The sequence below is a fragment of the Geospiza fortis genome, unplaced genomic scaffold (assembly GCF_000277835.1).
Source record: "Geospiza fortis unplaced genomic scaffold, GeoFor_1.0 scaffold173, whole genome shotgun sequence".
In the NCBI taxonomy this organism is placed as follows: domain Eukaryota; kingdom Metazoa; phylum Chordata; class Aves; order Passeriformes; family Thraupidae; genus Geospiza; species Geospiza fortis.
Window position 1 is genome coordinate 3,203,547 of NW_005054334.1, and position 9,643 is coordinate 3,213,189.

At 50.6% G+C, this 9,643-nt stretch overlaps 1 protein-coding gene across 1 annotated transcript in view; it reads left to right on the forward strand.

The window, feature by feature from the left end:
- The first annotated feature begins 2,623 nt into the window (after positions 1-2,623).
- MICALL1 (MICAL like 1) overlaps positions 2,624-9,643 on the forward strand; it is a 17,629-nt gene continuing 10,609 nt past the window's right edge. The window contains 4 exon segments of the mRNA XM_031057752.1: positions 2,624-2,628; positions 5,952-6,000; positions 8,038-8,179; positions 9,287-9,390. Coding sequence (XP_030913612.1) covers positions 2,624-2,628; positions 5,952-6,000; positions 8,038-8,179; positions 9,287-9,390 — 300 coding nt within the window.

Here is a 9,643-nt window from a genome sequence, read left to right on the forward strand (position 1 = left end):
GGTTTGGGGCGCGGGACCCCCGGGACCCCCCTTTCTGGAGGGGTTGGGCCGCCTGTGCCCAGCAGCGGTCACAGGGGCTCACAGGGGTTTGGGGGCATGGAGGAGCCGTGGGAAGCGGCTCCAGGCTGGCTGGCAGGGAAGCTCCCTGAGCGGGGACATGAGGGGCTCAGAGAGCGTATCTGTCTCTGTTGCGCTGATGTGCTGGTAGGGGGTGTGCTGAAGAAGATGCTGTCGAGAAGTAGTTGGGTACTGGGAATGAAGAATTCCGTATTCCCAGGCAGTGCTCAAAGCCAGATTGTATGGAGCTCTGAGCATCTTGGTCCAGTGGAGGGTTTCCCTGCCCGTGGCAGCAGGGTTGGAATCAGATGATCATTCAGGTCCCTTCCAAGCCAAACTGTTCTATCACTCTGTGTTTCAGCAAACGACCTTCTGACCTGGTCCTGCAGACCTGTCAAGGTCAGGGTTAGCAGAAGTCGTGCGATATAAGGGTGGTGAGAGCATGGAAGTGGACTAGGTCCATTTGCCCTAATGGGAACGGTGCCTACCAGAGAAGAGATGTGGTGTTGGTATCTGGGTGCAGGGATGTTTTGTCTCAGCAAGAGGTGAGATTTGACACTTCAGGAGGGCCAGAGGCCTGTCCTGCACAGGGACATTTTCAGAGGCAGCCACTCTGAAATCTGTGGAGGCCTGGACCAGGCTGCTGCTTGTATTTGCTTCTAGCTTGTTTTCTCTGGATGCCACAGTGAAAGCAGGAGGTAGCAAAAGCCAGTAGGGTGTAAGAGCCTCTCTAGCCTCCCCCAGCTTGGGTATCTCTGGGGGGGCAGTGTGAGTTTCAGGAGACAGACAGTGAGTTTGGCATTGCTTGGGGGTGCCGTGTCAGGCTGGAGAAACTGGCTGAGCCGCTGGCAGGAATCTGCCCCGACCTGTGCTGTAACCCTGTGTGCCCTGGCGGTGCTGGGAATGCGGCGCCCATCTGCTCTAATCCCTGGAGCCCTTGCAGGGCAGGTAGGCATCGCCCCAGCTCCCTGTGCCTGCGGCGTGCACGCGCTCCTTGGCCTGCCCTAAAGCCGGCCGGGGTGGTGTGTCCTGTCACGTTCTGCTCTGGGGCTGGTGGTTCTTCGTCTGAGGCTGCCCATACTGACCAAGTTCTCTTTCCTGAGCTGGCCTCAGGAAGGCCTTTTGCCATGACAGCAACCTCTGTCAGGCAGAGGGTTGGCTGTGATTCCACTGTGGAGCTGTGGTATCCATGAGAGAGTGGAACAGGCCGGTGTCCTTACAAGCTAAAGCTGAGCAGGTAGGCTGGAAACTGACCTGCTGCGTGCTGTTTCAGGTGGTTGCCCCAAAACCCTCAGCATGGTGCTTTGGAATGACTGAGAGCCAAGACATACGGTGTCTTTGCATCAATCTCTGGGTCTTGAAGGAGCTGTGTGGTCTTTTGTGCTGCAGATCTTGGATGGTATGGCTCACTCTGACTAGCTAGAATGGAGCCTCTGAAAATGGTCCCAGTTACAAGGCTGTTGGGTGGGAAGAGGCAAATTAAGGACAGGAACACGTGCAATTATTTTTTTTTTTTGTAAATGGCACAGCAGCTGGGAACTGAAAAGCAGAGGTTCAGTAAAAGCTTATGATAAACACCACTAAAACCACCTGATGGTTTCCCATTAATCATATTTGCCATCCCATTAAAGTAGAGGCTGCTGCTCTTAAGTTGTCAGTGGGCTTAAATCTGCTCCTGGCAGATGTCCTAACTACGTGCTTCACAGGTCCTCTGCACGAGCTGCATTGTAGAGACAAGGCCCAGGGCCTTACAAGGACATGGCATGTTGTAGAAGGATTTTCAGACCGTCAGGAGAGCAGCATCATTTCATCTGATTCCAGCTTCTTCAGCCTGTCCCAATTTGGAAGTGGGAAGATTGGATCAGAGGCAGTAAATCTCCTGATGGCAGAGGAAAAGTGGTTGCCCTTCTTTTCTTCTAAAGTGCTTTCAGTCAGTGCAGTAATGGGACTTGGCAGGGATCTGCAGTGCCTTTCTGACCTTGTGTGGTGTTCCTTTGTGCGGGGCTCTCCTGGCCTGCACAGACAGCTGCGCTGCTGCCCAAGGCTGGGGTTCCTCTGAGCTCCACAGAACTACCAGTTCCTCTGCTTCCCTGCTTCCTGCTGGCTTCCCCTGGGATTGCAGAGACGAGGAATGGGCACATCCATGGGAGAGCTGAGCTGAAGCTCTTCTCTACCGGTGTGACACCGCTCCTCTGCCATCCTGATCCCCTGGGCAATGCCGCTGTGGTGCTGTCAGCCTGTCCTGGTTTTCTGACCTTGCTGGATGCACCCCTGTTGTGCTGCTGTGCTGGGAGGGAGCACACTGAGGAAGAGGCTGTCATGAAGGACCACTTGGGTAAGTGAGACTGAGGACAGTTTTCTGTATGACTCCTGATTTGAACACAATCACCGTGGAATAAGGCAAATTGGCATCAGAGGGATGTGCTGCCCTGGAGAGCTTTGGAGCAGCTCCTGCAGAGCTCTTGGAAACACTGTAAGTTTGGGCTTTTTGAAAGAAGTAGACTGGAATTCCTCAGTGTCTGAGGAACTGAATTTGGCTAAAGGTGTCTTGAAGTGACCACCAAAAATGAGGTACACACCTTCAGGACCTGTGTGTTGAACCATGCAGATACAAATCCCTGACTCCATTGTTGTAGGCACTTCACTTGGCTTTGTTACCTCACTGTCCCAGTCAGGGAAATGGGAAACTTGGATTTAGCCTCTGACTGTGCTGCTGGCTGTGTGATCTGGAGATGAGACATTTAATCTCTTCTCTTCCCTTTTCAGTTACGCTGTCAACAGCCAGACCAACTTGACAGTGGACTGTGGGGATTAATGAGTTTGTTTGCTCAGTGCTCTAGAAATCTGAAGCATGAAATTAGTGTTTACAGGGCATTTGCTACAGATTAATGAAGCAAAGAGCATCTTTCAGCATCTCAAGCTGTACAGCCTCCCTGGCATGCAGGGAAGGATCTTGGCATTCAGGGGTTAGAAGAATAAAGGAGTATGGCACATGCCTTGGAGTGTTTGGAGAGATGGAGGCTTGAGGATAACAGGAGATGAGAGCTGTTTTAGAAACGCTGTTTTGTGTCCCTGGAGCCGTGGGTTTGGTTACAGGCAGGATCACAAATCTTGTTTGTTCCTTCCCATGTACTGCCTGCATTTCCCTGACAAGACCTGGAAAGCTGAATGGCTTATTATGTGGCACTGCCTTAAAGTGCTCATGATTTATATTTGAGGAATCCAGGAATTTGCTCTGGTTTTAGCTGTACAGCACACCCTCCCCCCTTCCCTGGATCTGCTGTTCTCCCTGGCAGCTGCCCTAAACCCTAGAGTGCTTAGTGGCTCTGCATGTATCTAATTAGGTAAGGGCTTGGGATGTTATTTGCATAGAAATATTACTCCAGGATATGGTACAACACTGGGGTTTGCTGAGTCAAGACAGTTGTTCAGCTGGGATAGCCAGAGTCTTGCCTGCTCTTACATCCAGTCCCTTGGATGGGTATGTCGGCAGGAGAGGAGCCTGAGCAGGGCTGGGTGAAAGACTGCTGAGATCAGGGCAAGGAAATAATGTGACATGCATCCACATGTCACAGAGCTGCAAGATGGCAAGTTCTGGGCTCTCTGCAGAGCAGACAGTTTATAGAGGGGAAAGGGGTGTGTCTGGAGTGACTTTTCGCCATTCCTGAGAGGCCATGCTCCTTGCACATTGGTACTGGGAACTTGCCTGGAGCCACAGGGATGCCACGTGACCAAATGGCAGATGGGAGTGCTCAGGTCAGGAGCAACACAGGTCAGTGTGGTCCTGCTTGGCTTCTCAGAGAGGGAGCTGGAAAATGCAGTGGAGAGGAACTGAATGAACTGATCCCTGGGGCCATGTACTGATGGACTTCAATATCTCGGATAAAGCTGAGTCTGCAATCCTACATTAATGGAAAAGAATCTTCTATTCCTTTGCTGCTTGGTAACCCCTTGATACCTCTTGAGCCATCCTCTCTGCTGGCATCTGCTTTTCCTAATGGAGTTGCCTTGGTATACTAAAACTAAAACAGCTTTGGTTTGCTGGGGCAGCGTGGAATGGACACAATGTTTTGTCTGTCAGAAAATATTCTCCCAACCTAGCCCACCAAGGAGTCTTCGAGCTTCCAGCTACACCACTCCCATATCCTGAAAGTGAAGACATTCAAAACGAAGGTCATGAATGTTTAGAGGGCAGTTGATCTATAACTTTGCTGTCATTGCTTCTCCTCTGTTCCAAGTTGGCATTTTCTTTAAAAGGAAAAAAAAAATACTGCAAGGTTAAAAGACTTCTCTTGGAAAAAAACAAAACAAAAACTTAGGGAAAAAACATCTCCCAGTGGAGACTAGTTATAATTACAAAATTGGCAGTGGTTTTGATGTTAAAGCATAGGCTGCAGCTGAAGCCTTTGCTCACCAGCATGTAGAGAAGGAAAAGTTGTGGTATTTTGAGCAGTCTGAGCTGTGTACATGCATTCACATGAGCTTCCAGGAAGGTACCAGAGCTGGACATCCAGCCCACCTTTCTGTCTCTGCTGCATTTGCTCCTGCAGCAGTGAGTGGCTGCAGCTTCATTTGTCTGTGAGGAAACGGCACCAGCAGCCTCTTGCTTTTGAAGGGAGGAAGTGTAATTTTCTGGTGGTGTAGGCCGCCGGGAAAACCTTCCTGAGCTCATCACAGATTTCCTCTGCAGCCTTGGGAAAGCCAGGAAAAGGCAGTAAAATCCAGAGGGGGATGGAGGAAGGAGGTTTGTGCAGCCCCTCTCTGCAGATGCATGGTGCCACCTCACCTGGATCCTGCACAGCGCCTTTGGCGTGGGGAGTGCATTCCCTCCTCTGGTCTGAATTGTCCTTCTGTGTTGATGTCCCAAGCTTTGGCACGTCTCTGTGGTCCATTGGGGTGTCTTTGCTTGACCCTAGACCTCTCTGGACTGCATCCTCCCGTCAATCCAGCTAGCAGGCACACCAGGCTGCTGCATGAGGAGTTTTTTTGCAACAAAGCTGAGATCCTTGGGAGGAAGGAGCTGTAAGCAGTGCAGCGTGATGCTGTTTTCACACGTTCTACCCACACGCACATGCAAAAGGCATAACTAACTCCTTCCTGCATTTCTCCCCCTCTTTTGAAAGCCTGCAGACTGCTCTAACTTTCTGCCCTCTGCTTCCCTGGTGAAGGCAGCTAATCAGTCCCTGTGGCCAGGTTGAATCCCCAAAGGGCTCCAGGGAAAAAAGTGAAATGGGTTGGAATAAATGGATCCCCTGGGTTGGAGACTGCTGGGATTCCTCTGTGTGCCCTGAGCACCTTACATTCAGCTCCAAGGGCTGCAGCTGAGGACTGTTGTGCACTGTGAATGTTTGGGGGAAAGCAAGGACAGAAGTGCAGTTGAAGATCTTCTGTGTCACCCCAGATTCCTTGAGGTGGTGCAGGGAGGTTTGTCTAAGGATCCTTATAGAGCTACCTGTATCTGTCCCTTCTTTCTCTTGAGGTGAGGGATCTGTGTCCCCATCCACCACTGTTGTGCCAGTGGCCTTGGAAAAGCAAGTTTGGGGTCATGTCGTGCATTGTTTGGTGCAGCAGTGTGTGGTGCTAATTGAGACACGGCCCTGGTGTTTCTGCAGCCTTTAATCTCAAGGGCAGAAGTGGGTAAAGAGAGACAAGAATGACATTTTAATTTCCTGGTCACCACCCATTTGGGACTTGCTTTCTTTTTTTAATTGCAATTTCCCTTTGGTTTCCTTGTCCCGTTACAACCTGAAATCTGTTTTGCCAAGGTTTTGTTTATCTAGGATCTTATGTGTTGAGTTGTTGTAAGGTTGACTGTCCTCGGAATCTACGTGTGATGGCATAGGGGCACTTTTCCTCTGCACTTCATGTGGCTATTTTGTGCTTTCTCATTTCAGAGACTTTGATTCTCTCTCCAAGGATGATGTCTATGAGAATAATCGCTTGGTAAGTTCCTGTTCTGCAGTGCACAGAAGGAAGAAATTATGTGAGAATGACTTGATGGAGGTCATGTAGTATGGGAGGAATTTGTGACAGTGCTGAGGGTATAAGAAAAATCTGTGTTTGTAAGTAACAGGCAGGAGCTTCTCTGGAAATGAGGGAATTTGAAACATCATCTTCCAGCCTGTTTATCCTAATAGTTGCCAAGACAACATCTCAGGTGAAGATTTAACTGGTGCAACATCTTGACTTCAGTTGTTCCAGATTTGCAGGCAATGGAAGCAGGAAGCTAGTTTTACTTCAGGCATCAGCAGAGAGGAAGGTCATGCTAGACCCTGGTCTGCAATGTTCCCTTCCTGCTTGGAACAGCTGGAGCCCATGCAGAAGCAGGCAGTGTGGAATGGAGAGGTGCCCAGCCCCAGGGGCTAGTGGTAGGACAGAGCAGCAATAGCTCTGCTTTTTTTAAATGGCAGAAAGACCTAGTTGCTGCAGGCTCCATCTGATAGTCTGTGGAAAGGCATGGCCCGTTACCTGCCCAAGATGAGTTATGCTACATACAAATATCTTAAGGGTGGATGTCGAGGATGGGGCCAGACTTTTGAGTGGTGCCCAGCAAAAGGAGAAGGGGCAATGAGTACAAACTGAATTACAGGAATTCCTCAGCTGAATATGAGGAAAAACATTTTTTACTGTGAGGGTGACAGAGCACTGGACTAGGCTGTCCAGAGAGGAAGTGGAGTCTCTTGCTCTGGGGATATTTAAACCCAGCTGGATGTGATTTTGTGTCACTTTCTTTAGCAGGGGTTTGGACTAGATGATGTCTGAGGTCTCTTTCAACCCCGGCCATTCTGTAATTCTGTCATTTGGGATTTACAGGATTAGGGCTGTCCAGCTGTGTCCTGGCATGTCCTTTCCTACACCAGTTGGCCCCTTTCAGTCATTAGCAGCTTTTTCCATTCAAGACCCACACAATGGGTATCTTGTCCTATTAGAAACCTCTCAGGTGGGGTCTCTCTTCTCTCCTTGCTCCTTGCAGCCTTATGTTCAGTAGGACTCAGTCTGGACAACAGGCTTAAAGCCAGGCTGAGCAAAGCAGGATGTCCATGGGGGGCACTTTTATGCCCCTAGTTACTGCAAATATCCATTTTCTTTTGTTTCTCCATTACTTTCCTTTATATCTCACACCCTGCACAGCACCTCATGCCCCAGAGACTAGGCACCTTCAGTCTTTACCCACACCCAGTACCTTTACCTGTGTGCCTGGTACCTCACAATTCAGTGCCCAAACCACTCTCCTCTCTTCCTGACTTACTTTTCTTCAGTCCCTGCCATAGTCTTGCACCCCTGTGACTGGGAGATCACTGTGGGTATGCTGCCCTTGGCTCAGCAGAGGGATGGCCAGTGTAGAGATAGTAATCCACACACACTGACAAGTGGGAAACTCTCCAACAGCTTTTTTTCTCTTCCATTCCTTCCTTTTGTAGCTGTGTATGCAGTTGGAGGAGATGGGTGCTTCTTATCACGGTGTCCTTGTTTCTGCTTGCTCAGACACAGAAAAGTACTGGAAGTACTGGCTTGTGCACGGCAGGGTACTGAATGTTGAGCTGGGATGGCTCTGCTGATCGTAGGAGGGGAAGGTGGGGCACCCCAGAGCATGAAAGGATGGGCAGTCAGTGTTTCGGTGGGGTGAGCATTTGGGGAGGCTGGGGACAGTGCTCAGTAGAGTTCAGTCTCACTGGAAGTACCTGCCAGCCCTCGGCCCTTCATGGTGCCAGCCAAGACTCTGCCAGGTTCTTGCATGAGGGCACTGCTGGTTGAGCTGAAAAAACAGCAGGTTTTTTTTTTTCAGTGAAAACTTGAAGGGAACCTTGCTTCTGTTTTCTACTTTCTTTAGTCAGGCAGCATGTCTGGAAGCCTCTGTCCACAAGGGATGCCATAGGCTCAGTATTTAACCTTCCCTGGGGCCCTTCCAGTTTGATATTTCTGTTATTTTTCATGAAGCATCAGTTTTCTTCCCTTAGTGCCTGTGTGCTGTTCCTGCAGGCCTTTGAGCTGGCAGAGCGGGAGCTGGGCATCCCAGCCCTGCTGGATCCCAATGACATGGTCTCCATGAAGGTGCCCGACTGCCTCAGCATCATGACTTATGTGTCTCAGTACTACAACCATTTCAACAACCCCAGCCAAGGTGAGTGTCCTCCCACCCTTCAGGCTTCCAGTTTGCCCCTGTTTGAGTACAGGAAACCAAGCACAGTCTTGTGCTTCCTCCTTTCTGTGACAACTGGGAGCTGTGTCTGTGGGGAAGGGGAGAGGAGCAGGTAGTACCTGCCTCTCCTGCGTCTTGCTGGTGCCCCTGAGGAGGGCCTGGAAGAGAGAGTGCATTGGGGTGAGGCTTCACAGGAGGTGTGGGGTGATGTAATAGCTCAGGCTGTGGAAAAAGAAATGCCTTTCTCCTCCCTCTGCACTGCATTCCTGCCAGCTTGGGTTGGGCCACCACCCCTGGTGCTCACCAAAACTCTTTGTGATCTGCTCTAACCCACTAAAATAGGAGAAAGCTAAGTAGGAGCCCATCTCCCACAGCTAATCTTTATGACATAAGTACATGTAAAGTGACTGGAGGACAGAGGGAGTGGAGCCATGCTGGAATGTTTCAAATCAGCTCATCTGTCCCTACAACTGCAGCCTGAGCTGAGTGCTTTGAGACAGCTCTTCCCAGGCATCCTTTTGCTGGGTGGAGATGAGAGCTCCAGGTCTCCCCTGTTTCAGTCTGTAGCCGCAACAGCAGATAAATCTCTTCCACTTGTATATGCTGCTCCAGGGATGCTGGTCTCCCAGACAAGGAATCCTGCTGGGGACTGGTGTGTGAGCTCCAGCCCCGACAGCAAGAGATGCTTCACAGACCTGCTGACAGCCTGGAAGCCCTGGGGCCCAGTGGGTCACCACAATACATCAGCAGCTACCCCAGCTGCTTTGGGCTTTGCTTAGGGAGTCAATTACAAGGAAGCCAAGTAGCACGTGATGAGTAAATAAACTCACAGTGAGAGGCTGGCATCCCTAGGCCACAGAAGGGGATCCACAGCAGGCCAGGCTCTCTGGCAGCCTCACAGCTGACCCATTATTAGATTGTGTTTGTCTCTTCCACCTAAAATAAGCACTGAAGTTTTGGGAGAGGCAGGTCTCATCCTATGTCACAAGGCTGGATGATTTTATTTTTTTTCCCCTCCCCTTCCCGCACATGGGTGGTGTGAGTCACCAGTGCTCTCCACGCCTGATCCTCCTTCCCTCTTGCCTCCAGCCAGCGTCCCTCCGCCTGTGAAGCGACCAACTGCTGCCTCCTCTCCTCCTCTGCTGTCCCACAAGACGTCTGTGGCTGCAGCTGAGAGTCCTTCAGCACCACAGGTACCTAATTTCTTGGTAAAGTTTCAAAGACAGCCTGAGGCAGTGGTACCCCCTGTGCTGCGGGTGAGGAGATGGGGAAAAGCCTGTCACAGAGCCATGGATCTCTGTAGGGGCCTGCCTGTGTATTTTGGGAGTGAGGGGTGTTTGGGATTTTGTTTCCTTGTGGGATCCAGCCGAAACTGATTTTACTCTATGAGTCTGTGGACACTAGTTTGTCCATAGCAGGCAAGAGGTTGGGCAGATTGGTGCTGGG